General features: G+C 43.9%; 2 protein-coding genes across 4 annotated transcripts in view; one reads left to right on the forward strand and one right to left on the reverse strand.

The window, feature by feature from the left end:
* zgc:165481 (uncharacterized protein LOC100073327 homolog) overlaps nucleotides 1-22,209 on the reverse strand; it is a 36,608-nt gene extending 14,399 nt beyond the window's left edge. Inside the window, exon 1 of the mRNA XM_057363264.1 lies at nucleotides 22,026-22,209. The gene's annotated coding sequence lies outside the window, so the exon portion shown is untranslated. The remainder of the gene's footprint in view (nucleotides 1-22,025) is intronic.
* cep89 (centrosomal protein 89) overlaps nucleotides 1-25,932 on the forward strand; it is a 103,074-nt gene that overhangs the window by 62,446 nt on the left and 14,696 nt on the right. For all 3 annotated transcript variants that reach the window (XM_057362502.1, XM_057362416.1, XM_057362585.1), the window contains one exon: nucleotides 22,162-22,331. In XM_057362502.1, coding sequence (XP_057218485.1) covers nucleotides 22,162-22,331 — 170 coding nt within the window. The remainder of the gene's footprint in view (nucleotides 1-22,161; nucleotides 22,332-25,932) is intronic.

The raw sequence follows: 25,932 nt of genomic DNA on the forward strand, positions 1-25,932 counted from the left end.
ATGATTGCCGCGGCCAGGCAGCTTCCGTTCGAGCATATGCCTTGCATTGCACACAGCCTCCACCGAGCTATCACAGTTGCGAAAATGTAAACATGCTTGTGTAAGTAAATAGCTCAGTGCAAAGAAAGAAGTAATGGGAACCTGTGTTTTTCCAGTTTTTTTTCATGTGTTTAATAGACATGTACAAGTTCTTTGAAAAACATCTATGACCTTTGAAACATGTCTAGTCTCCATGCTCTATGTTGAGTATGGTTTCACTAATAATAAACAATATACATTTGCATAAAGCATCAATATTTGTCCATGCCCATGTTGATTAGAGTATTAAAAACTTGAAAAGTATTCATTTAAGGTACATTTATAATGGATAAAAATGTGCGATTAAGTTGCGATTAATCACGAGTTAACTCATTACAATCATGCGATTAATCGCGGTTAAATATTTTAATCGATTGACAGCCCTAGATATTATATAGGCTAAATTGATCAAACGTGGTACTCACTGCCGGCTGGAAGCCGCTTGCGGTCGATGTCGTCACTTAAAAAACGTGTATTTAACAAACAAAAAAACACTCCAAACATTTTTCTAAATTAACTTTATAAACAAAATTAAACTAAATATAAACACTTTCCATTAAATACAAACTCTGAGATATATTAATGACTGTAACAGTAGTATAAGGCAAGCTGTGTTGGAAAAAAAAAGACAGGCATCGGGTCGGACTAGGGCCAAACATTTTGATAAGCTGTCGGACAAGGGCCGGGCTACAGCCTGTGCTTCTCGGGCCAGGATCGGGCTAGGGCCTAGATTTGAGGCCCGTGCAGGGCTCTAGGTTCAGTCACAGTGTGAATTAGCCTTATGTAGACATCTACTCTCTATAACAGATGTTTGTTTATTTTTTTAACAATAAAAGACTTTTGTATTCCAGCTTTGATGAATTTGTTTTTAAAATGGATGAAGGGTCAATTTGAGGTAGGGCTGGGCGATATGGCAAAAAAGTAAACTCGATAGTTTTTGTCTATATTGATCGATAACGATATTTATTTCGATATATATTTAATTAAAAAACTGTATTTAAAATAATATACAAGGTTCAATATTTTAATGTGCGCACAAACTCACTTCATTACATCTCTAATCTGTCCAGGGCAGCGCTGGTTTGTTTCATATGCACCAGTTCATGTTAGCAGATATGTTAACGATGGATATAAAAACGTTTGTGCTTGAGTTTCGAAGTAACTCGCTTGCAATTGCGCCTCACGTTTGTTTTGTTTAACCGGCTATTGCGAAAAAAATAAGACACTTGATAAACCGCGTGATGACAACTCGAGGTTAGTTTCACCTTTGTTTCCGCTTCCAGTAATGTTTTCTTCCTCATGTCGAGTTTTCTTTGCCAAGTGCAGTATGAAATGGACTTTGTACATTGACGCGCATGATAAAAGCTGCACGCTGACTGACTGTTGTTGCGTTTATTTCTGCGTTCTGTTGGACTGTAAGATTAATCCATATCGAGTCAAAATGCCAATAGCTTATCATCGTTTTTGAAATACATTCTATCGCGATTCGATATAATATCATTAATATAATATCGGCACAGCCCTAATTTGAGGTAAGCATAGATGGGAACTACTGTATTTCAATACTGTTTATAAAGCATCCCAGCACTCAGAGAGCTGGATGATAAAATCCCAAGACTATTTCTGCAAATTTTAGACAAAGGATGACTACACTGAAGACATAGTAAAATGTCATAAGTTTAGATTTATTGTAAAACTATTCCAATCACTTGCATTAGTACTGTTTCATAGGTTTGGTTATTTTAAACTACTTTATAATTACAACACAAACGTGTATTCTGGATGCGATTAATTGCAATTCGTTGTTAAACAGCCCTATTCTAAAGTGTAGAAAAAAACATTTATAAGCAAACGTATGAACAAGAGCTTGCTTACTGGAACTTTATAATGCAAGTTTATTTCGTACAAACAAGCACATACCTCATTTCATTAGCGAGTCAACACACCAGCACATTAGAATTTACATCATTAAGATGCTAATTTTCTAATTGAGTACAAACATGAAAATGCCGCTGTCATTTGCATTTAATCTAAAAATTGTGTATGGCATTTGTTTGCGATCTGAAAGTGAAATACACTTTTCAAACTATTTCTTCAATGTCTTTTGTGTTTTCATTTTTTACAAAACAGGTAACATTTTGAGGCTTGGTCATGCGGAAGACTGAATTAGCAGAGACAAAGAGCCCAGCTAATTAATCTGCACAATCACTCATCAACTATTTACCTACTCGCACTCCCAGCAGCCCATTCAGTGAACCCTGAGAGTCAGCCAATTGCAGCCCCTGGAGGACGATATTTGGAGGAACGCTATCTCTGTGCCACACAGAGGCTTGTACAAGTCCTACAGAACTAAAACTGATGAAGGGTATCGGCATCTGGTGTGCAGAGCTTAGATGAGTAAAATGTGAGAGGCCTGCATTCAAATACATACCACCAACCCTTGTTATTTACGCAGACTAATGGAAACCTGGCTTTTACGAAAAGCTTGGGGTTCTACCATGAACCAGAATTTCTCAGTCGGAGTTCTAGGAACTTGATCAAAGTGACTGACTGGGCTATTTCAACTTTAAAATACTCTCCACAAGAGCCTGTTACACCACAGCTGAATACAATCTAGTAAACATCCAATTTCCTTTTCTGGTCTCTTCTTTCTCGTCACATTTTATTGACTGAAAAGAGTCTTAGTGATTGCATCTGAAGGTGACTAATGTGGCCCGGAATGAAAAATGCCTTACAATTTTACCATCAGATATTTTAAAGGTAGGGATGTAACGATTCACCGTGAGCCGGTTGAAAATCGGTTATAATGAGTGACGATTCAATTCGGTTGAGGCTTGAACTGAATCGCAATACATTCTTTGAACAGCAGGGGCCGCTATTTTCACTGCAAACCTAAACGTGGATGCTGATATTTCTTAAATGCAAAAAAATCCAAGAAAAGCACAGACAGTATTAGTTTGTTTATATTAAAGAGACTTTTTCTATTATTAATTTGTTATAAAATCGCAGTTTACTTTTGTTATTTGAAATAAAACATTATTTTATTATGCAAAGAAACGTGAAGCATTTAAGAAATAATGCAAGGGAAGTTGTTCATTTCTAATTTTTCAACTCATTTTTTAAAAATAAATCGTGAGTAAATCGTGAATAAATCGCATCGTGAGATCAGAATCGTGCATCGCATCGTGAGCTGAGTGAATCGTTACATCCCTAGTAATTATGCATAATTTATAGTAAATACTATAGTAAATACTTGTAACATGTGTAACAAGGACACTGTAAAATAAAGTGTTACCTATTATTCTTGTGGTATTAATTACATGTACTCCCATCATTGTGTGGTATGACTTCCATCAGTGTTGTAGCAATCACATGCAGGGCTCTAGAGTGCGACCTTATTTCTCAATGGTGCAACTAAGAAAAATCTGAGATCGCACCGGTGCGACCAGCCGTTCGAGGAAGAAAAAAAGTCTCCGCGACTCTGAAAGTCTCCCTGTGATTCAACAACAGACACACATTAGGCGCATATCGTGGTCTAAACCAATCAGAGATAGTGAAGGGCGGACCCCCCCTCTGATTGGCCATGGTCAGGATTTTCCTGTGCGTGTGTGTACCAGAGGTCGCGTTAAACGAAAATTCTCTGTCATTGACAGATTTTTTTTTTACCAGTGGCGGAAAAATCTGAAGTCCGTCCATCATTTTGACGGATTACAATGAGGGCAATTTGTAACTCCCCGTTTCCCTTCATTAGAGCGTGATATGCTCGCGAAGGGACGTGCGTGTATTCACCCGTCATTGTTACAGACTAGACATATGTGATGCGATCTGGGAAAACCCATTGGATGTCACGCTGGGACGCGGGAAAGACAGTTCACCTATCAAAGTAAACCACATAACATGAAGAATGAAGGAGTATAAATGCACATTTCCCGCCAGTCCTGTGTAAACTACGGCATGCAAAGTTTTTTATACAATGTTTTCGTGAGATGACAGAGCTCCCCGTCTGCAGCACCGGGAGTTATCCGATCGCAAAACATACAAGGGATGATCAAAAGTCCAGACACTATGCACATAAAACTTGCTTCACTGCTTATTAGTTGTTGTCCGTAATGTTTGCTAGTTTCCTTGTGTAGTGAATGATAATGGCAGAGCTCTCGTTCTTTTTAGTGTGCCCGCACCATTTTCCTTACTTTTGTTTTATTCAAACGGTTTTGTACAGTATTTTTATAGACTTCAACACTGGGAAATGTTTTTTTATTAAATTGTTATTAGAGTAAGTCTTTTACTACTCTAAAGTGACTTATACTGGACCAGTGTTAATTTTGACAGCAAATTTTGATTTAGTTTTAGTCATAGTCTTTTGACGAAAATGCAATTTAGTCTTAGTCACATTTTAGTCAACCCCATCATTTTAGTTTTAGTCTAGTTTTAGTCGACGAAATATGAAAAACATTTTAGTCGAATAAATATACATTATATTTAGTCTACTAAAATCTAAATGGTTTAAATCATTTACTTGGTGTAATTAAATGTTCCATACAAAGATTCAACTGTTTTGACATAATTTACTTCACCTTAGAATNTGGCCGCCCACCCCAGCGGTCGGGGGAGGATGCTTAGGCTCCTCAGACCAAAGGTGAATGAATGAGCACGCCGGCTTCCCTCTTATACCCGGACATCCGGGGAGGAGCCCGGCATGCAAATTTCATTCGCCAATTTTCATTGGCCTTTTCAATATACTCAGAAGATGATAGGTTCTCAAGACAACCCCATTCTGTCGGTTCGACACAACGTCTCGTTCCCTCCATCAGGGAACCGAGGTTACATCCGTAACCGAGACGTTTTCCAGTTTTTTTTCATGTGTTTAATAGACATGTACAAGTTCTTTGAAAAACATCTATGACCTTTGAAACATGTCTAGTCTCCATGCTCTATGTTGAGTAATAATAAACAATATACATTTGCATAAAGCATCAATATTTGTCCATGCCCATGTTGATTAGAGTATTAAAAACTTGAAAAGTATTCATTTAAGGTACATTTATAATGGATAAAAATGTGCGATTAAGTTGCGATTAATCACGAGTTAACTCATTACAATCATGACATTAATCGCGATTAAATATTTTAATCGATTGACAGCCCTAATATAAATGTAAATACACACGCAGTCTGTGTGTTGAAAGTCGTGCTGAGTGACATAAAAAAGGTTGTGCTCACTGACACGAAAAAATGGGGATATTCGTGTCCATGAACACGAATTAATCGATTCCAAATTTGGTGTCTATGCCACAAACTGCCTTGTATTATGGCTTGTCAATGTGCTGCTGTTTTGTCAGCTCGCATGGGGACGCAGTTTGATTCTTTCATTTCTGTTAGCTTAAGCCCTTCAAATGATGGCCGAGTGACTAAGCACACAGCAGCTAGAGAAGAACAGTATGATTGAGTTCACAGTGATGTTGGCTGCTGTGTACAGGTTTTACAGAGATAAAACAAGAGAATTGCTGCTGTTTACACACACACACACAGTCTGGTTTATTATCTCCATGGGACAGTCCATAGGCGTAATGATTTTTATACTGTACAAACTGTATGTTTTATCCCCTAACCCAACCCCTAAACCTAAAGATCATAGAACACATTTTTCATTTTTAGATTTTTTAAAAATATTGTTCTGTACGATTTCTAAGCTTTTTTGCCCATGGGGGGACCTCAATTTTGGTCCCCACGGTGACACAAGTCCCCATGAGTGGGTGTGCATTCAAGTTTAGGTCCCCACCGGAAACAAGGCCACACACACATACATTTACATTTAGCAGACGCTTTTATCAAAGGCGACTTACAAAGTACGGGAAAACAATTGAAGCAATTCATCTTCTGAACCTATCATCTTCTGAGTATTTAGAAAAGGCCAATGAAAATTGGCAAATGAAATTTGCATGCCGGACTCCTCCCCGGCATGCTCATTCATTCACCTTTTGTTCTTCAGAGCCTACGCATCTGATGAGCGACTCTTCGATCTTCAGTGATCTAATCCTGCTGGATTCTACGACGTGGTGCAGCGGATGGCGGGATGGCGTGGTGCAGCGGGGGTGGTCCCCCTCGGGTTGATGCACATGCGACCGCTTCAACACTGGCTACAGAGTCGGGTTCCCTGGAGAGCGTGGCACACCGGCAGCAGGCGTATGGTCATCACGCCTCTCTGCCGGCGCACCCTGACCCCCTGGTCGTCTATGGCCTTCCTACGGGCGGGGGTCCCCCTAGGCCAGGTATCAAGGCACGTCGTAGTCACGACGGATGCCTCCCTACAGGGCTGGGGTGCCGTGTGCAACGGGCACGCAGTGTCGGGGCGGTGGACGGGCCCCCGCCTGCGTTGGCATATCAACTGCCTAGAGTTGTGGGCTGTGCTACTTGCACTGAAGAGATTCCAACCTCTCGTGCAGGGCAAGCACGTGCTGGTCAGGTCAGACAGCACAGCTGCCGTGGCGTATATCAACCACCAGGGTGGCATTCGCTCACGGCAGCTAACACGACTCGCCCGACGCCTCCTCCTGTGGAGTCAGCAGGTGATCAGCTCCCTGCGAGCCATACACATCCCGGGCGACCTGAACCAGACAGCAGACAGGCTCTCTCGTCAGTGGTCACCTCGCGGAGAGTGGCGACTCCACCCTCACGCGGTTCAGCTCATATGGGAGCAGTTCGGTCGGGCGCAGGTGGACCTGTTTGCCTCCCCGGACTCCACCCATTGTCCGCTTTGGTACTCCCTATCCGACGGTCCCCTCGGTACGGATGCCCTTGCGCACAGCTGGCCGCGGGACAAGAGGAAGTACGCCTTCCCCCCAGTGAGCCTCATTGCACAGACCCTGTGCAAGGTCAGGGAAGAGGAGCATCAAGTGCTACTAGTTGCGCCCTATTGGCCCAACCGGACTTGGTTCTCAGAGCTGGTGAGCCTGACAACAACTCCCCCCTGGCCGATTCCCTTGAGGAAGGACCTCCTTTCTCAGGGGAAGGGCACGTTTTGGCATCCCAGGCCAGACCTCTGGAACCTCCATGTCTGGCCCCTGGACGGGACGAGGAGATCCTGAGCGACCTACCCCCGGCGGTGGTAGAGACCCTCATACAGGCTAGGGCTCCGGCCACTAGGAGACTGTATGCCTTCAAGTGGCGCATCTTCTCGTCTTGGTGCTCTTCTCACGGAGAAGACCCGCAGAGATGCTCGATCAGGTACGTACTGTCCTTTCTCCAGGAGAGACTTGAGAAGAACCTCTCCCCTTCCACACTGAAAGTGTATGTTGCCGCTATAGCCGCACATCACGACCCAGTTGCTGGTAAGTCTCTAGGACAGCACGACCTGGTCACCAGGTTCCTGAGGGGCGCGAGACGGTTGAATCCGCCTCGCCCGCGCCCCGTACCCTCTTGGGACCTCGAAGTGGTCCTGGAGGGCCTCCAGAGGCCCCCCTTCGAGCCCCTAGGAGAGGCCGATCTTTCTCGCCTGTCGATAAAGACGGCCCTCCTGGTGGCACTCGCCTCCATCAAGAGGGTAGGGGACCTACAGGCATTCTCTGTGTCCACGGGTTGCCTAGAATTCGGGCCTGGAGACTCTCACGTTTTCCTGAGACCACGGCCCGGCTACGTGCCCAAGGTTCCCACCACTCCCTTCCGGGACCAGGTGGTGAACTTGCAGGCGCTCCCCACTGGGGAGGAAGACCCAACCCCATCCGTGTTGTGTCCAATACGCGCACTGCGCCTCTACTTGGACCGCACGCAGAAGTTTAGAAGCTCTGAGCAGCTCTTTGTCTGTTTTTGAGGATAGCAGAAGAGGAGGGCTGTCTCCAAACAGAGACTGGCGCACTGGATCGTGGATGCCATCGCCACGGCATACCGGTCGCAAGATCGCCCCTGCCCCTTAGGAGTTAGGGCACATTCCACTCGGGATGTCGCCTCCTCGTGGGCACAGGCTCAGGGCGCCTCTCTGGCAGACATTTGCAGAGCTGCGGGTTGGGCTACGCCCAATACCTTCGCGAGGTTCTACAACCTCCGCGTAGAACCGGTGCCAGCCCGCGTCCTGCAGGGCAATAGGTAGGACCAGCAACCGCTAGGGCGTATGCCTGCAAAAGCCCTTCCCCCTCCGGGGGGAGCAGCGGCTATTCCGCCTCACTTTTTTCCCCTCGGGTAAATTATAGGCATTCCATCCATCACTAAGCACCCTTCCAGGGGGCAGGCTGGGCAGAGCAGCCCTGCCCCCTTAGGCCGGGGAACAGTTGAGTTATATACCACATAGCTCTAACCGGACCTAGTGCTCCAGACGTGGTAACCCCCCCTCCGTGGGCTGTTCCGTCTGATGTATCCTCATGAATGGTTCCCACCTCGGCAACCCATGACCTCCCTAGGTAGACTCCCACCTTGCGGTTAACTGTAGTCCGCACATTTTCCCATGAGTTCTCCCCTGATGGTGAGACCATGTGGTGTCTCCACTAGTTCCTCCCTTTGGTAGGTAGTGGTCTCTGCAGCATTTTTCCCCCGGGGGGAATAATGCTTACCCAGTGGGCCTTACGGAGCTGGGCGGCTTCTCGCTGTTTAGAGAACTAGGCCTCCGCCCGTGACAGCCGGTGGCAGGGGCTTCCCAACTTTGTGGAAAAGCTCTGGGTCCCCATTCCTCTCCACTGGATGGTCATAATTTCGCGTTAGTGCCCACGTCTGACTCGCCCAGGCCAGTCAACGTCGCTCCGCTAGAGATTGTGACGCGGCTCAGTGTTGTGGCGTCTTCCATAGGAACCCCAGTCTGTCGGTTTGACACAACGTCAAGAGACCGACAGAAAGGGAACGTCTTGGTTACGGATGTAACCTCAGTTCCCTGATGGAGGGAACGAGATGTTGTGTCCTTCATGCCACAACACTGGCCGCCCACCCCAGCGGTCGGGGGAGGATGCTTAAGGCTCCTCAGACCAAAGGTGAATGAATGAGCACGCCGGCTTCCCTCTTATACCCGGACATCCGGGGAGGAGTCCGGCATGCAAATTTCATTCGCCAATTTTCATTGGCCTTTTCTAAATACTCAGAAGATGATAGGTTCTCAAGACAAACCCCAATCTGTCGGTTCGACACAACGTCTCGTTCCCTCCATCAGGGAACTGAGGTTACATCCGTAACCAAGACGTTAGCCTACCACAGTATAAGAAGCTAATAATTTCTTTTGGGGGGGGGGGCGGGATAGGAAAGTAGTAACACTGTACTAATGGGTCAGATGTTGATGGAAGAGATGTGTTTTTAGCTGATTCTTAAAGACAACTACAGAATCCGCTGATCTTCCAGAGTCGTGGAACACATCCGGAGAAAGTGCGTGAGAGCGATTTTTTTCCCTTTGTGGGACGGAACCACAAGACGTTGTTTGATTGCAGAGCGCAGGGATCGGACGGTTACATAAGTCTTAATTAGCGAGTGAAATGAGAGAGAGAGAGAGAGTGCATAGTCCAAAAAGTCCAGAGTCGATTGAAAAACAAGAACAGAGATCTATAGATTTGAATTGGATGCGAGCGACTATAGGAAGCCAGTGCAACCTAACGAAGAGAGGAGTGACGTGCGCTCTCTTAGGCTCGTTGAAGACCACTCTTGCCGCTGCATTCTGGATCATCTGAAGAGGTCTGGTTGTACAAGCTGGAAGGCCAGCCAGTAGAGCATTGCAATAGTCCAGTCTGGACAGGACAAGAGCCTGGACAAGAACTTGCGTAGCATGCTCAGTCAGGAAAGGTCTAAGTCTCCTAATATTGTAGAGGATGAATCTACAGGACCGGGTGGTGCTGGCAACATGATCTGTGAAGTTCAGCTGATCATCAATTACCATGACTGTTTTCCAAAGCTGAACTCATGTGTGTTGTCATACTGTGACAGAATTAATTATTTAAAACTGTATTAGCATCCAAGTTGACACTGATTATCTGGAGCATTTGGCATTGATTGGGTTAAACCAAAAGGGGTGGTGATGGTGGTCTGTTCACTCTGTAACCCAGTACATCCATAATTTCAGCGATCATTGTGCCATTTTGTCAAGTGCATGATCTCATTTAAACACAAGACTAAGCTCATTTTCTCATAACTGTGAAATTTAATGCGATCATTTGTTTGCTAATAATGTAATACTGCATCCTTTTTACTGAATGTGATCATTTACCTCTTTAGGTTGGACAGTAAATCATCTGAACTGACAGTAATGGCTGTCATTACTTGTACTTTCAGAGTAAATTTGTTTAGTTTTCTAATAAACAAACCATCAAATAAGGACATTTCTGTTATTTGCTTTTGGACTTACAAAGAGAGACAATATAGATTGGTTATTTGTTTTGTTTTGTTGCAGTTATTCAGCAACATCTTAAATCACTTTGAGAAAATAATACAATAATTCAGTTGTAAGTCACATTAGGTACTGAACATGCACATTCTCTTGGCCTGTATCTTTAGCCATTGAAAAGGTGTTTGCTGTCTTCTCTGTGCAATTTTAGCTCCTAACTGTCTTCTTAAGAACGTACTGGTGCCTCAGCTGAACCCATCTGACAGCGAGGTCTGAACAGTTAGAGATTCAAGTATTCAGAAGCATGTCCGTCTCAGTGGAGAGATTGAAAGGGAATGAAATGACAGAGACAATGATAGGCCAGGTTCAATACGGATACAGAGAGCGGGGCTATGCAGAAGACGTTTGAAGTGGGGTTTTTTTGGCCTTGTTCAAAGTCAGACTGCAGGTTTTCACAGCTAATCTGTTCTGCCAGATAAAATAATTGGATCCGCACAGTATGTCAAGCTATTGATTAAGTCCATGTCATTTTCCCTGTATGCTTTTACAACAAGACAGAAATGTTTTTTCCACCACACCAGAATCTTCATGTGCACACTGTTAAATATTTGTTTCTGCTTATCAGCTCCTGTCAGGAGGTTAAGTGTTTTTGTGTATCTGCTGTTTTGAAATTTTTACAGATTGGTCGTACCCATATTAGGAATTTACAAAGGATTTACATTAAATATTGTTATGTATATAAATCCGAGAGTGATATTGCCATAGGCCTACTTGTTTAATTTGAGATTTATATAAAGATAAGGTGTAGTGCATTCTTTCTATTTCTGTGTGTTATTTCACTGCACGGGATTGTTTTGCATCCTATCAAAACAAACCCATCTGTCACACTGCCTGTCAGAGAATTCTCTCCTATAGACGGTTTCATTGTACGCATACGCCTGGCCTGAAGTTAACTTCCTGTTTATGTTTGTTGATCGGCCTGGCTATTGGCTAATACTATAACAATTTATATTTTATTTAATTTATATTGATATTTTACTGTATAATAATTGTATTAAATAAACAACTTGTTGAATTTTATAGTATATTTTTTTAATAAACAATGGGTTGAATGGATAGTATAACTTTGTTGCATTTAAGTTTAGCCAAGTAACGCCGTGTTCACACTTGACTTCTTTTTTGACAAGAAAAAGTTTACAAAAGAACGCTCTTGCCCGACGGTCGGACCAATCACAGCTCAACACTAAGAGCACGCCCCTCTCCTATATATACTACTGTGATTACCTGTAATGGCATTCTATGCATGCTCTTCCCCCGTGTTATGCAAGAAGGGAAGCGTGGTGAGATACCTCGCTCTGTTCTCAGTGAACCGGGGTTACGTGAGTAACCTTACATTCTCTTTGAAACAATCGCTCGGTATCTCACTATGGGAATGATATGGCCCACTCCCGTAATGCCTGCTTTCCGAAGCCCTCGAGCAGACCCGGCAATAAATCTCTGTTCTCTTTGGAGCCAACTTTAAGAACTGCATGAGCCAAAGTTGGTGCCGTGACATCCAGACGGTAAAATCCGATAAATGTATGAGGGGAAGCCCAGCTTGCCGCCGCACAAACATCTCCTACCGAAATCCCCTTGAACAATGCCCATGATGTAGACATGCTCCTCGTGGAGTGAGCTCGTAAACCCACCGGGGAAGTCTGACGCATAGGCCATTTTTATCGCCTCCACCATCCAATGGGAAAGGCGCTGTGCGAAGATCGGCTTACCCTTACATGCCATAGCCCACGACACGAACAGCTGATCGCTCCTCCGGAACAATCGTGTCCTGTCCACGTAGCAGCGTAACGCCCGTACCGGACACAGAGTATGAAGTCTACCCTCCTCCACTGACGAAAAGGGAGGAGGGTAGAAAGCCTGCAAATCCAAAGTTGTGCAGTTATACGCCGAATCACTGACCTTGGGAACGAAAGCCGGATTAGGCAGCAGCGTAACCTTGCTGCTATCCAGACTAAAACTCAGACATGCTCGGTGAACCGACAAAGCATGTTACTTGCCGACTCGCTTAGCTGAGACTAACGCGAGAAGCAAGACCGTTTTTAAAGATAGAAACTTAATATGAACACTCTCCATAGGTTCAAACGGTGCCTGCGTTAACGCATTCAAGACCAAGGACAAATCCCACGATGGGACGAGCAGTTTTGACAATGGTCTCTCAAGCGCCTCGCCCCCTTCATAAAACGGCATACCAGAGGATGCCGACCCACTGATGCTCCTTTGAAGCCGACGTGGCAAGCCGAAATAGTGGCCAGATACACCTTAACTGTGGAAAACGCTCTGCCATTGTCGATCAAGCTCTGCAAAAAACAGAGCACATCACATACAGAGCACTGAAAAAGTATAACTCCTTTACGTGTACACCAGTGCTCGCACACACGCCATTTCAGATCATACAATGATGGCGTTGACAGGGCTCTAGCGCTCTGTATGATGTTTACAACCTCCCGAGGAAGCCCGAGTGTGTTCAAGTTCAACCTTTCACGGGCCAGACCCAAAGATCGACCCGATATCTGCCCGCCCCCCTGTGACAGCCTGTGACAGGTGGCTCCCCTTGACGGGGCAGTCGTGGCCTAATGGTTAGAGAGTCGGACTCATGAACAGAAGTTTGCTGGTTCGATTCCCAGGGCCGGCGGGTAACGACTGAGGTAAGGCACCTTACCCCTACTTGCTCCCCGGGCGCTGCAGTGATAGCTGCCCACTGCTCCGGGTGTGCGTGTGTTCACTACTGTCTGGATGGGTTAAATGCAGAGGTCACATTCCGGGTATGGGTCACCATATCTGACTAATAGGTCACTTTCACTTGAAGGATTGCTGAACAAGCTGAACAATTTCTGCCAGCCACAACCTCCCCGGCAAACGAGGGGCTACCAGATGAAGAGACAACCTGTTTTCTCTTATTCTGTCCAGGGTTGGAGAAATTAGACTCAGCGGTGGGAACGCGTAAAGCAGCACGTTCGGCCACGGGTGAGCCAGCGCATCCACACCCAAAGGCGCATCTTCGTCCTTGAGAGAGAAATAAAGCGGACACTTTGCGTTTGCCTGCGAGGCGAAGAGATCTACGGCAGCCCTGCCGTATCTCTCCCAAATTTGATTCACCATCTGCGGGTGAAGTGCCTTTTCTCCGTACAACAGATTTCCCCTTGAGAGGAGATCCGTGCCCACATTCAGCAGTCCCAGGACGTGCGTCGTGCGCAGCTCCCCAGACAATCAGCTTGCGGGATAACTTGTGCAGTTGCAACGAGTGAGTTCCCCCCTGGCGATTGATATATGCTACCACAGTGTTGTCTGTCCTGACCAGGACATGAAACCCCTCCAGGAATGGCAAAAAATGTCTCAGGTCCAGAAACACTGCCATTAATTCCAAGAGGTTTATGTGAAATCTGCGAAGCTGGGGCGTCCAGCGAACGTTCACCGATCTGCCCTGAAAAACCCCCAGCCCATAAGGGATGCATCTGTTGTCAACACCTTTCTTATGGACACCTTTCGTTTCGTTCAGAACCTGGTTCCCTCTGCGAAAGTGGGATAGGCATTGATAAAACGCCGTTATTCTCCTATAGAGCACGCTATAGAGTCTATGCGAAGACCCAAATACTCTATCTGCTGAGATGGTATAAGCCGGCTTTTGGCATAATTGATACTTAACCCCAGCTTCGAGAGATGATACGTGAGAATCTCAGTGTCCTGTTCCGCCCGCTGTTGCGAATAAGCACATATCAGATAATCGTCCAGATAAGACGAAATCCTGAGACCCCTGTGTCTCAGCGGTGATAGCGCTGCATCTATGCACCTGCTCAACACTCACGGAGCTAGGCTGAGCCCGAATGGAAGAGTGACAAATTTGTACACTTCGCTCTGAAACGAGAACCTGAGATATTTTCTGTGTGCGGGGTAAATGCCTATGTGAAAGTAAGCATCCCTGAGGTCGACCGCAGAAAACCAGTCTCCCGGGCGGATCAACCGTGTTGAGAGCCCCGACTGTGAGCATCCTGAATTTGTACTTCCGTAAGTAATTGTTTAGAGCACACAGATCCAATATTGGGCGCAAGCATCCGTCTTTCTTTTGAATTTGAAAATAACAGGAATAAATCGGAACTCGTTTTATGGCTCTTTTCTTTAAGAGGGAGAATATCTCTGCTTCTAGCACCTGAGCCGAGTCCCCTTTTGCCACAGATGCTATGACCCCGTTGAAAGAAGGGGGTTTTACCGCAAACTGAAGCCTGTAACCCCTGGTTACAGTTGTGAGGACCCAGTGATGCACTGAACACTCTTTCCAAGCCTCTTGATGAAGAGCCAGTGGGTTCTGCTGAACCGATTCCATAGATGGAGATCTGGCGCCATCTAGTGGACAGAGAAAAAAACGGCCAAGATTTGTCTGGCCCATAGACTCGTTTATTTGCTTTGAACCCAGGGGCTGAAGTGCTTTGTGACTGTGCATTTGAAAACTTGTGCTTGAACGTATCAGACCACACTCTCCTGGTGGCTGAGTTTCCAGCACTTGTGGTAGCGCGATTGCTGTCGGCAATACGCTGAACTTTGTGTGTTGAGGAGAAACTGAACAGGCCTGAACACAACTTGCAAACGAACTTACGTTCATGCTCCACATCCTCCGCTTTGCGGGTGGGGGAACAGATGTGGCGGACTCGGGAGGGGACATCACAGAAAACCCTTGGTGCTGTCTGCCTCCTCCAGTCGAAGGCTCCATTCTAGGTGTCCTTCTTTTTGTGGGAAGAGTGACCGGACCTAGACTTCACGGCGGCCGCCACGAAAGACTGCTTTCCCCAAGGTTTAGTAGGGCTTGGAGCAGCGTGGGGACGAGCAGTCTGCTCAGCGCTGCGGGGTTTAATGGTCCTGGGTGCACTCACAAACCTCCTGTTCTGCATCAAAGGATCCGGCTGCGGGGGAGCTGGGAAATGCGGAGCTCTCTTACATGGCAGACAGACATCAAACGCTTCCCCTTCTTTTTTCTGGAGGTCGCATTTCTGTCTCATATCCACAACCGCAGGGTCGAACAGCCCCTTAGGATCCACCGGAGCATCGAGAAAATCTAATTTCTCTCTGTCCCCGATGCTGGAGAGATTCATCCAGAGCGACCTCTCGCCCGTGACAGCGAGAGCCATAGTACGTCCACAGCTCTGTTTCGCACCACGCGAGGTGTGCAGATTGAGGTTGGTGATATTGCAGATTTCCTCCCAAATCCTCGGGTTTGGGTTGCCGGAGTCTAGTTGAGTGCCCAATTCCTCTAAAAGTTCGGCCTGATAGGCCATCAACAACGAAGTCGCATTAAGCGCCCGCACAGATAGCGCTGATGATTTGTAAATCTTCTGGTACACGGACACAGTGAAGCATTCCGCTTTCCTAGGGAGGGAGGGATTGGTAGATGATAAAGTGGTCTTCCTGTTTGGATGCAGGTGATGGGCCACTGATTGCTCAACCAAGGGCGGGTTGGGAAGCCCGAGCTCCTCCATCTCGCTCACATCCAGAGAAGAGTAGCCTTTGATAGGCACCCGGTGAGAGAACGGCATGTCCCACGACCGTTTCATCTCAGCTACACACGTTGGCAGCACCGAGAGCAGCTGCTTCGCTGGGGGAAGGTGAGACGGGAGCCTTTTCCCATCATAAATATCCCGTTTAACCCCCGGGTCCCTGGGAGTCACTGGCCACGCGATATTCAGCTTCGCTGACGCACGTTTACAAACCTCCACTAAATCACAGTCCACCACGGTAGATGCCACCTTGCCGCTTTGCGCACTCACAGGCCTGGACACTTGGGCTGCCGAGAGGATAGCGTCCTCCTCCTCATCGTCCGGTTCCTCTCTGAGGAGGCGTGCTAACACCTCTTCATCCTCCTCATCATCTCCCTCCATCTCGTCGCCTTCCTCCAGTAGCTGATCAAAAAGTGGCGTAGGCTCAGGGGACTCAGCATCGTAATATCTCCCCATGAAGAAAGGTCTCGCAGGGGAGACGGCTGAGTCTCTTTAGCTGGAGGGATAGCAGAGAGACACGGATCAAATTTAGAGGACGCGCCACTCGAAGCCGTCTCTCCAAAATCCTGGCCGGCATGACACGACAGTGAGCACAGCTTTCCGCATCCACCAGCGCGGCCTGGGCATGCTTGACACCCATGCACGCGATGCACATCAGATGGGAATCTCTACCCGAGATCATGAACCCACACGCTGCTGGGCAAAAGCGGAAGAGGGGCCTCTTTCCCTTTCTCTGCGGCGACCTTCAACGCGGACATAGCGAAGAAAATCGCCTTGACGCGTTAGCTACTCCCAAGACCAGCTATTGAAAGCGGTAGAAAAAACTCAGTAATGAGTTCGGAGAATCCGCGACAAATTCCAACTGCACTGCATTCGGCAACGTCGACCTTAATGGCATGTCTATGAACTGGAGCAGCGCAGCTAAGGTGCTGAGGAAAATCTTCACAGGGAAGAGACCAAGAATGCCGTTACAGGTAATCACAGCAGTATATATAGGAGAGGGGTGGGCTCTTAGTGTTGAGCTGTGATTGGTCCACCCGTCGGGCAGACGTGGTGTAATTGGTGCTTCCATAGTCTATCACGCCTGAGGGACATTTCCCATAGTGAGATACCGAGCGATTGTTTGAAAGAGAACCAATCACATATTTAAAAACTACAACTCTAATTTCTTGCTAAAAATGCAATCAGAAGTTATTGAAAGTGAAAATTAAATTTACATTTATACAAAACTATGCTCCAACCGGCATTTCGGCCGCCATTTAATTTTTTCGAGATTGAGCCTTCTCGACCAATCACGTTCCTCGCATGATGTTATGAAACAACAGGTCTCTGTCATTGGTTAGCTGTGAAAAATGAGCTTTTAACTTGCTAGCTAATGTAATTTACTTGTTATTGCTTTTGCTTGTTATCAGAAATAATCTGCAGGCACCCTATTCTTTGTGGATGTGTACCGGAAGTTAAATTTGGGTCACAAAAGCATGCATGCGCAGTAACGTTTGTTCATGTCGTTGCCTTGAAAGCATCTATAGCGCTTCACATGCCCAACTGATGCAGACACATGTGATGGTCAGGTGTTTTTGTTCAGGTATATACTGTAATAAAGATGTTTGGACTGAAGGTTTTAGTGCATTGAAATTTACGCACTAACACCCTGCAGATTAGTGTGGTATTAACCAGAGGATTTAAACTTAATCTTATTGAGATTTTTAATTCAGGTTTATCTTTCTGTAATCTCCCACAGCGTTATCTAATACACTGATCTCTTGCCTGATTATGAGTGACACATCTTAAGTCTTCTCACTCAGGGCAGGCAGAGTAAAGATGCCGTAGATCACGTATTCAGCCTGTTTGTAAGTAACAAGTCTCTTAGGGGAGTATCTGCTGGGTGTGTGTGTGTTGTTTGTAGCAGACCTAACTCACAGGTCCCTAAGTGAGGCCCTTGGCTTCAAAGATGCTTTTGGAGCCAGGATTTGAAGGCAAAAGCTCTGTAGGTTTGGTGTTTAAGTGGAAGCTGTGTGGGAGATCTGGAAAAGATTGAGGGAAAGTTTCTAAAAACCTGAATATGTGAGGTGAGGTCATTTGCAGTTCACATGCACTTCAATAAGTATAATACAATTATGCTTCTTGCTTAAAATGTTCTAGATTAAGATTCTTCTGTTTTTCTGAACCTTTAACTTTGCTTCCATAAGACATTTTTGCTCATGATTCTCCGAAATCATCATACTGAGCAGAAACCATTAGACATCACCCGGCACAATGGGATTTTCGGCATCTAATCAAAGTCTCCCCTCAAAGCTATGAATAGATTGAGCATTTTGGCTGACACAAAAGATCTTTATTTTCTCAGAAAACCTAGGCGTCTACTCTCGAGCGTCTGAAACGTCTTTGGTCCAGCACCTGGATTCGTTTGGCCAACCAGAATCAAGATAACAGCTAACAGCATCGTCTTTTTTGGTCCTTGAGCCAACCAGAATCACGTGTTCTAAACGTCATGTTTGCGCCTGTGTAAAGCATTGCTGAAAGGTACGAACGCAAAGTGTTGTCTCGGTTAAAGAAAAAATGGCTTGATATTTATTTTTCTGTTCGCCCGTGTGATCGAAACGGCAATGTTATGAGTGACAGTTGCCAATCTCCCTTTCGAATTTCCACTTCTACAGCTCTGCTCTTCTGGGGCTGTGTCCACCAAGGCGTTTCTGCCGACGTACAGCGTGTTTTTTCAATTGTTTCCAGTGGAAATGCCGTGTTTTTTGAAAATGCAAGCAGCTGGTGTTTTTTTCCATGTAAAAGCGCCTTGGTGGACACAGCCCCTAAGGCACTTGGGTGCGATTGATATTCGTCCGAAGTTTCAGTCGCAGAAGCTGTAGTTTACAGATGATTTTGAATAATTATTTTAGAGCCTGGTCAATTCGCTTCATAATATATTAATATGTCGTCAGAAGCCGTGCGGATTACTTTTGTATTGCATGTATCTGCTTTTCTTTTTTATCAAAGCTTTTAATAACTCTTTTTTTCTTTATGAACTCTTATAACTCGCATCAATCAGGTCCTGCACTTCATCTCTCTTAATAACTCTTTTAACATCAGTCCTACACTTTATTTTCTCAATCCTGCATGTTTTAAAACCAAAACGTCAGACGCGCAAGTGCTTTTCTTCTGATGGACACGATCCTTTGTATTAGGAAAGACTTAGGAAGGTGTACCTCTCAGAAAACGTAGACAAATAAAGATCATTTTAGATGTTTAATTACGACTTGGAGCATTGGGATCGCGAGACAAGGGCAATGTATTCACGAGGACAATGTATTTATTTTTTCTGAAAATCTAGTCTTACGAGTTTGCAGGTCTGATTTCAAAAGTGAGTGCCACATTTCAGCTCTGCACTCTTTCGTGAATTGACATCAATCTGACCCACTTCTACCAACACTGGGATTCATAATGACTCTGAAATATAGGTGGACTCCTCCCAAAAACACCATATGGTTTGATTTCTTCAGGCTCTAGGTCTGTCTCAGCCTCCTAATGAATGTCAAAGACTCGGGTCGCACATTAGGGAGCTGTGATTGGTGCCATATCTGCAGCTGGTCTAAGCATCTCACAACAGTCGATTTACTGCAGCGGCTTCATTAATCTCAAGTACCATTATAAATATCCTTGCCCTTGACAGAGTCTCCCAATGCATAATATAGTGGAAATGTACACTACCAAACAAAAATTTGACATTTGAAATTTCATGCAACATGAGTAGATAGGAGATACAATTCTTGCAAATTTGTTCCTAAATTCTGTTTCTACATATGAATTGATTTTATTTAGCAACCAGCATATAAATAGCAACTCCTTTTTATAGTGTTTTAAAAGCTTGCCAGCTATGCAGTGCTGTAAAGCAAAGCTTGATTGTCAAGGAATGCAGAAGTTTTGATTAGTTTTACATTTTAGGTCACCACAGAATTAGAGGGAAACGATAAATAGGCTGTAAGACATATGGCCATGATGACTCACACTTTAAAAAATGAGTTTTCACAACATCCATGGTAACCATCCCTGCATTGTCTGTCTCAAAACAATCTGCTACAGCTAAAATACAGTTGCTTCATGCGTAAATTCCTTTTTATATCAGAGAATAAAGTGTTGACAGGAGGGGTTGAGAGACTGGGCTCTTATATGTTCGGAGTATGTGCACAGACCACTCCAAGAAATGGGAAATTTCTGACTAAATTTGAGGGACCCTGTTGAAAGAACTCAAAGTGACTTAAAGACAATAACCTTTCACTTTTCTTGCCTGATAGATATTATGTGTTGTCACATCTATTCAAGTGCACATCATCCTCCAGCACAGCCTGTAGGAAGATTGCAGTGAACGAGACTTAATGAACTTTTCCAACATCGGGAGTTTCCAGGCAACCACCATGGTTACGATGGAATGATTTATTTAGTCATAGTACACAGATGTCTCAACCCGTCACCCATTTTGATATGTGCTTTATCTGAGATTAGAGTTGCCTATTTTCATTATGTATATCTCCCATGTTTTTCTGCTAGTAACTCGTAAAAAACATGGAAAAACACCATTGAACACGGTCTTCTTTCTTTGACCACAAGTATTCATTTTTAATAACGCCAGTTTCAGCACATCATTACGTTTCCTCAGGAGCACTTGAAAGGAAAAGTTTTGTAAGGACAAGCACCATCATGGACAGCAGAGTGCAAATGGATAGAAAAGGCACTCCAAAGACAGCACTTTCCTCCATTTGCCGGTTAGATATTTCAGTTCTACAAACAGCTCTAATTGATGTACCATGATGGTGTGGAAGAAAGGACAGTTTAACCTGCTTTTAAGCTTTATCCACATTAGCACCACCTTTATAAATGCCCACATCGCGTAATACAGTCCACCAAAGGTCACTGAAAAGTCATCATGTGTAGTTTGCAAATTGGCACATTTATTTACAGGGTTAATTCCGGTTCTCCTTACTGGTTTTGTGGTTTCTCAGATCCTCTTTGACCTGATCGCGACTTCGCCTTTCATACACTACTGCATCTCACTCCGATGTTGAAAAAACAGAGGCAAAGAGAGACAGACTAGCAGTAATTGAATGCGCTCACACACATGCACAGAAAGAGCTGTTGACTGATGCTTGTTTGTGTGGAGTGTTATTGATCGATGTATGAGGCAACGATTGGACCTGTATGTGCTCTAAAACCTGACTGTGTACAGTCAAGCCACTCTCTCTTTTTCACATACATGAATCCTTTCTCACATTCTCCGCGCATGCTCATTTTCTGTTCTATTCATGGAGTATAAAACACAGGGGTCTGTTAAAGAAATTATAGCTGCTTTTCAGCTTCCTAGGTACACATGGAAAATGTCATGACGGTTATTGTTAGATGTTCATTCAGGCATTCCTCCCCCTGGGTCTTGATCTCATAAGGAAACCATTCCTAACATATATCCACTTGTGCGTTGCTGTAGCTTCTTTCCCCGTTTTATTAGTCTTGATCTTTCATTTATTCTTTTCCCTGGTGTCATGTATTTACGATGAGGCATTTATGAACCGAGCACATCTGACTACTCATGTCGACTCATGTAGCTGTAATTGTCTCATTGCCCTCTGCTATATGAAGATGACTTACATCAACAGGCTGCCTCTCCCTGGAAACCACGGGAGCTGCGCAAGTTTGTGCGTGTTTGTTTATCTAAACAGCTCACATCTGTTTTAGCAGCAGACAGGCCAACATCTGTTCCTTTCATGGTCACAGCTGCACTGTGTCTGCATTTCTGCGCATCGCCGCAATATCACATCGCACATTGTGCATTCAGAACTCCACTTCATACAGTACGTCAACACACATATTTGGGCAAGATTGACCTCCAACCTGTTAAACTCATACTTCTTATATCTTTTATATGTGGGTTACTTATATCTGCAAGTCAAAAGGTTGGATGCTGCACAAAAGCTGATGAAGTATCAAACCATCAATTCATGAATAGTTTCAGGACCTGTATGATTAGTCTAGAGATAATACTTGTCATGCACTGGTTAAACAGACAGATAAACTCACACACACGTTTAACCCTTTATTCACATACACACACTCACACAAGCCTGTAATGTAGTATTTACCGTGCTGTGTGGTCTCTGTCTCTGGCTCCTCCAGGGTTGTCGTCCTTTGATTGTTTGATTGTTGTTTAAGTGATATTCCACTGTTCCTCAGTGCTCTCCGGTGCAACTGTTTTCATCTTTCTACCAACTGCTCTAGGTGTACAAGTGGCAGGCGTCAGCGAGCGTCTGCACGCTGGGTCGGCGTCTGCGTGAACAGGAGGAGGACTTTGCGGGGAAAGCAGCGAGTTATCAGCGAGAGATCGGGCACCTGCAGAGCCAACTCAAAGACAGACAGGAACAACTGCACGGAGCTCTGCAGCAAAAGAGGTGATCCTCTCTCTCCCACACACACACGCACGCGCGCGCACACATACGCTCTGCCTTTAGCTTTGTGTGAATGGAGGGATGCAACAGAAGAGGTGAGAGCAGTAGTGGAGCAGCTGTCACAGGAGCACAGACCAATAACAGACAGGAGAGAGAGAGAGGGAGAGAGGGAGAGAGGGAGCGAGAGGGAGAGAGAGGAGGGGCTCTAGACAAGCTGGCACAGCTGCAGGCTCATCTGTCTAAATGTTCCTGTTTTGCACTCTCGTAATTATGCTCACTTTTCTGTCATTTGTTTCTTTCTCTCTTATAACCTTTGTGTTCTGTGCTTCTTGCAGTTTGTTTATTGTATGGTGTTTCAGTTTGTGACTGAAATCAGTGGAATATATAATAGACATTTATCGTTTTTAACATTGCAACTTGTGTTGCCTTCCAACTAGCACAATTAAACCATCCAAAAAAGTATTTCAGTTGTTGATTTTGGTTTAGAAATTGTTCAGTGTTTCTTCTGTCTCTCTCTGTATGGCTGTTTTTCCCTGTTAGTGCATCTGCGTTTGAGTGTGGATGCCATGGGCAACCTTGCAGCAAAAGAAAATAATACATGAAAACAGTTTAAATGGAAATTCTGCATGTCTTCAAAAACATGTCATTCCCTCTTACAGGACAGCCTTTCCAAGGTTGTTATGAGGCTGTGGATGAAAGAATGCATCTGTTGACTGTTATTGTGCTTCAGGTGCTATGTTGTAAAGACCCGATCACACCAAGGACAATAATGATAACTAAAATGATTTTTAAAAAGTTAGAAATTTTAAGAATTAAATTAATTTAACAAGGGCACAATTGAATTGTGGTTTAAGGGCTTTTTTACTGGGCCATAAAAGAATGAACAAAATCACAAATACAATAGTTAATATGATATTAAACACCTTCAGAATAAAACCTGAATTAAACATGTTTAAAGACTTGACAGATATATTAAAAGATTTAATATATGCTATTTATGTTCAACATTTTTAAAACACTCATTGGTATTTTTCTACATTTTAGAGCAATAGTAAACTCATCAAAACAATGAAATAACACAATTGTAACTACACTCTCAGAAAGGATGTGTTAATTATTAACACACTGTGTTATGCTTTTTAACACATTATGTGTCGTTTAAACACATTTTGTGTTTATGTTGTATTAAATATACAAAGGGGCAACACAAGTTGAGTTAAAAGTCACACAAAATGTGTTGTCCCAAAAATACCACAGAAATGTGTTTAGTTAAGGGCAACACGTGTTGTCCTTAACTGAAAAACGGTTATATTCTAACATCTTAAAAGCAGCCTCCCTTTGCCTAGAATTTGGAAAAATACACATGCCATTTTATCAGTCAGCTCTTCGGGTCTTCCCCTGAGAATCTTTTTAAACACTATTGAAGAAATTTCCATCTATTGTGGGCCTTTATTTGCTGCATTATTTGGTCCAAGTCATGCATTTCAAAAATATTTTTGAAACATGTTTTTTTAATGAAAGAAATGACAATTATATTTTTGTATCCAGAAGTAATTTTAAACATTTCAATATATTCATATAATACAAACATGTAAATATATATATATATATATATATTCATATAATTGTACTGAGTGTTCAGAGATCATTTTGAGATAATGAGATGCATCGTACCCACACTTCCCCTTGTGTGCGAAGAACTATTTTTCTTAATGTAAAAAGTGTAAAATGTGTGACATTGCATGACGAGTAGGTATGTCCAAACTTTTTACTGGCAGTTTCTATACATACAGTATTGTGCAGGATACAGTGACCAGCTGAGGACAGAGTCACACACACAAACCCCAACAAACACACACTCTTGGAATCTGCTCTGCTGTCTGGACCACGCACTTCATCCCCATAAACTACACACTATTCAGAATTTGAGCCATGTCCAACTCAACTCAGCAGCACTTCTTGCTGTGGGCACACACCCATTAAAAGCTCAGAGACGGTCTTACTCTTCTTCTCACTCAACCTCATATCAAAGCTTATTTTAAACTCAGTTCCAATCTTCAGACTGACTAAATGAGATTTCTTTAAATGTCAGCATTAATACATCACTAAAACGCTTCTCCTTCAGAAGAGATGTTTTACTACAGTGCATGTATTCCTACAAACCTGTAGATGCTGTTTGTGTGGAATGTGAAAAAGAAATGACAGCTTTTTTTGACTCACTAATCATGCTTCACAATATGCAGCTGTTAAACCATCTGGTCTATTCGCTTGATTTGTTCCCTTTAAATGTCATTGCTAATTCAATTTTTCACATCAACGAAGGAGGCACTATTGTTCAGGAAGTGATGTGGCATTCACTACGATGATGTAACCTATAGATGGAACTGCATGGCCGTCACTTCATTTCAAATTCAGAGTTGTGTGTGAGGTGACCTGTTCTCTTTGTGACTCAGTGTGTTGTCTGGATGAACATTTAAACTGACAGTTACACACTGACATGCACAAATGGCAGTATGTTGGTGTGCACAAAAGAAAAAGTGATTTAGAAATCTACTTCACTTTGCAGTGGATGTTGGTAAGTGAGAGAGAAAAAGTTTAAGGGGGAGCCAAAGGTGGCCCTTAGTCAGTCAGGCCACATGGCTTTTGAGTTCCAGAGAGATCTAATCTATGGCTAATCCTTCTGATTTGTATTGCTTCTGCAGGCCACTGAAACATTAGCTTCAGATCATTTAGAGATTAGCATGTGTGCTCTGAGATTCTTAAGTGAGAAAGAGAGATGAAAAGCCTGGCTATATCTCAAATGTCACTTGGTTGTGTCAGAAGAGTGAGAGGAAGAATAAAAAGATATGAAGGGAAGATTTATGGGCGTATGTAAATTTTACACATTTTTTTCTGGTATAACTATGGGCACATGATGTACCAGCAGTGTCATTATTGTATTATTCATTCACATTCATCCCAGCAGTGTTGAATAACAGGTCTGCATTAGACACCATAGCAGTGCTGTCATTCACTCTCAATTGTCAATGTCTTTTCCTTTTACGATGTTTATGCATATCCTGCATTTAATAAAGCTTACATGTGTCTTTCTGTATATGAAGCTGTACGTTGTTCACCTTCTGAACATCCGTCACTTTCTCCGTTCAGTTAGTAAGATCATGTGTACCTCTCTCATGATGAGACTCTAAAGACATCAGACTGAGGTGAATGAACATGCTTTGTATCACTCTGATGAATTTATTGACAAGACTGCCTCAGGAACAATGGGAAAATGTCAGATTCACAAATGACAGCCTGCAAAAAAAGGCTTGTCATTCTACCATTGTGCTAATCTTTTTACAGAACACAATGGTTTGACGAGTATTGTGGTTTCATTAATGTGGCATTGGTTAAAAGAGAGAAAAACTGTGTGAATCTGTAGAGAAGTGTTTTGCTTGTTTCTCTTATGTGTCATGCTATTTTTATGTTCCACAAACAGGTTTGTGATTTTTTTACATTTATGTATTGACAAAGAATTTACCTATCCCTAAGCCCCTCCCCTCTAATGCAGATGAGCCAATGGCCCTTGTCTCTAAGTGGCTGTACTGCGAAGATATTCAACAGG

The sequence above is a fragment of the Triplophysa rosa genome, linkage group LG1 (genome assembly GCF_024868665.1).
Source record: "Triplophysa rosa linkage group LG1, Trosa_1v2, whole genome shotgun sequence".
Taxonomy (NCBI): domain Eukaryota; kingdom Metazoa; phylum Chordata; class Actinopteri; order Cypriniformes; family Nemacheilidae; genus Triplophysa; species Triplophysa rosa.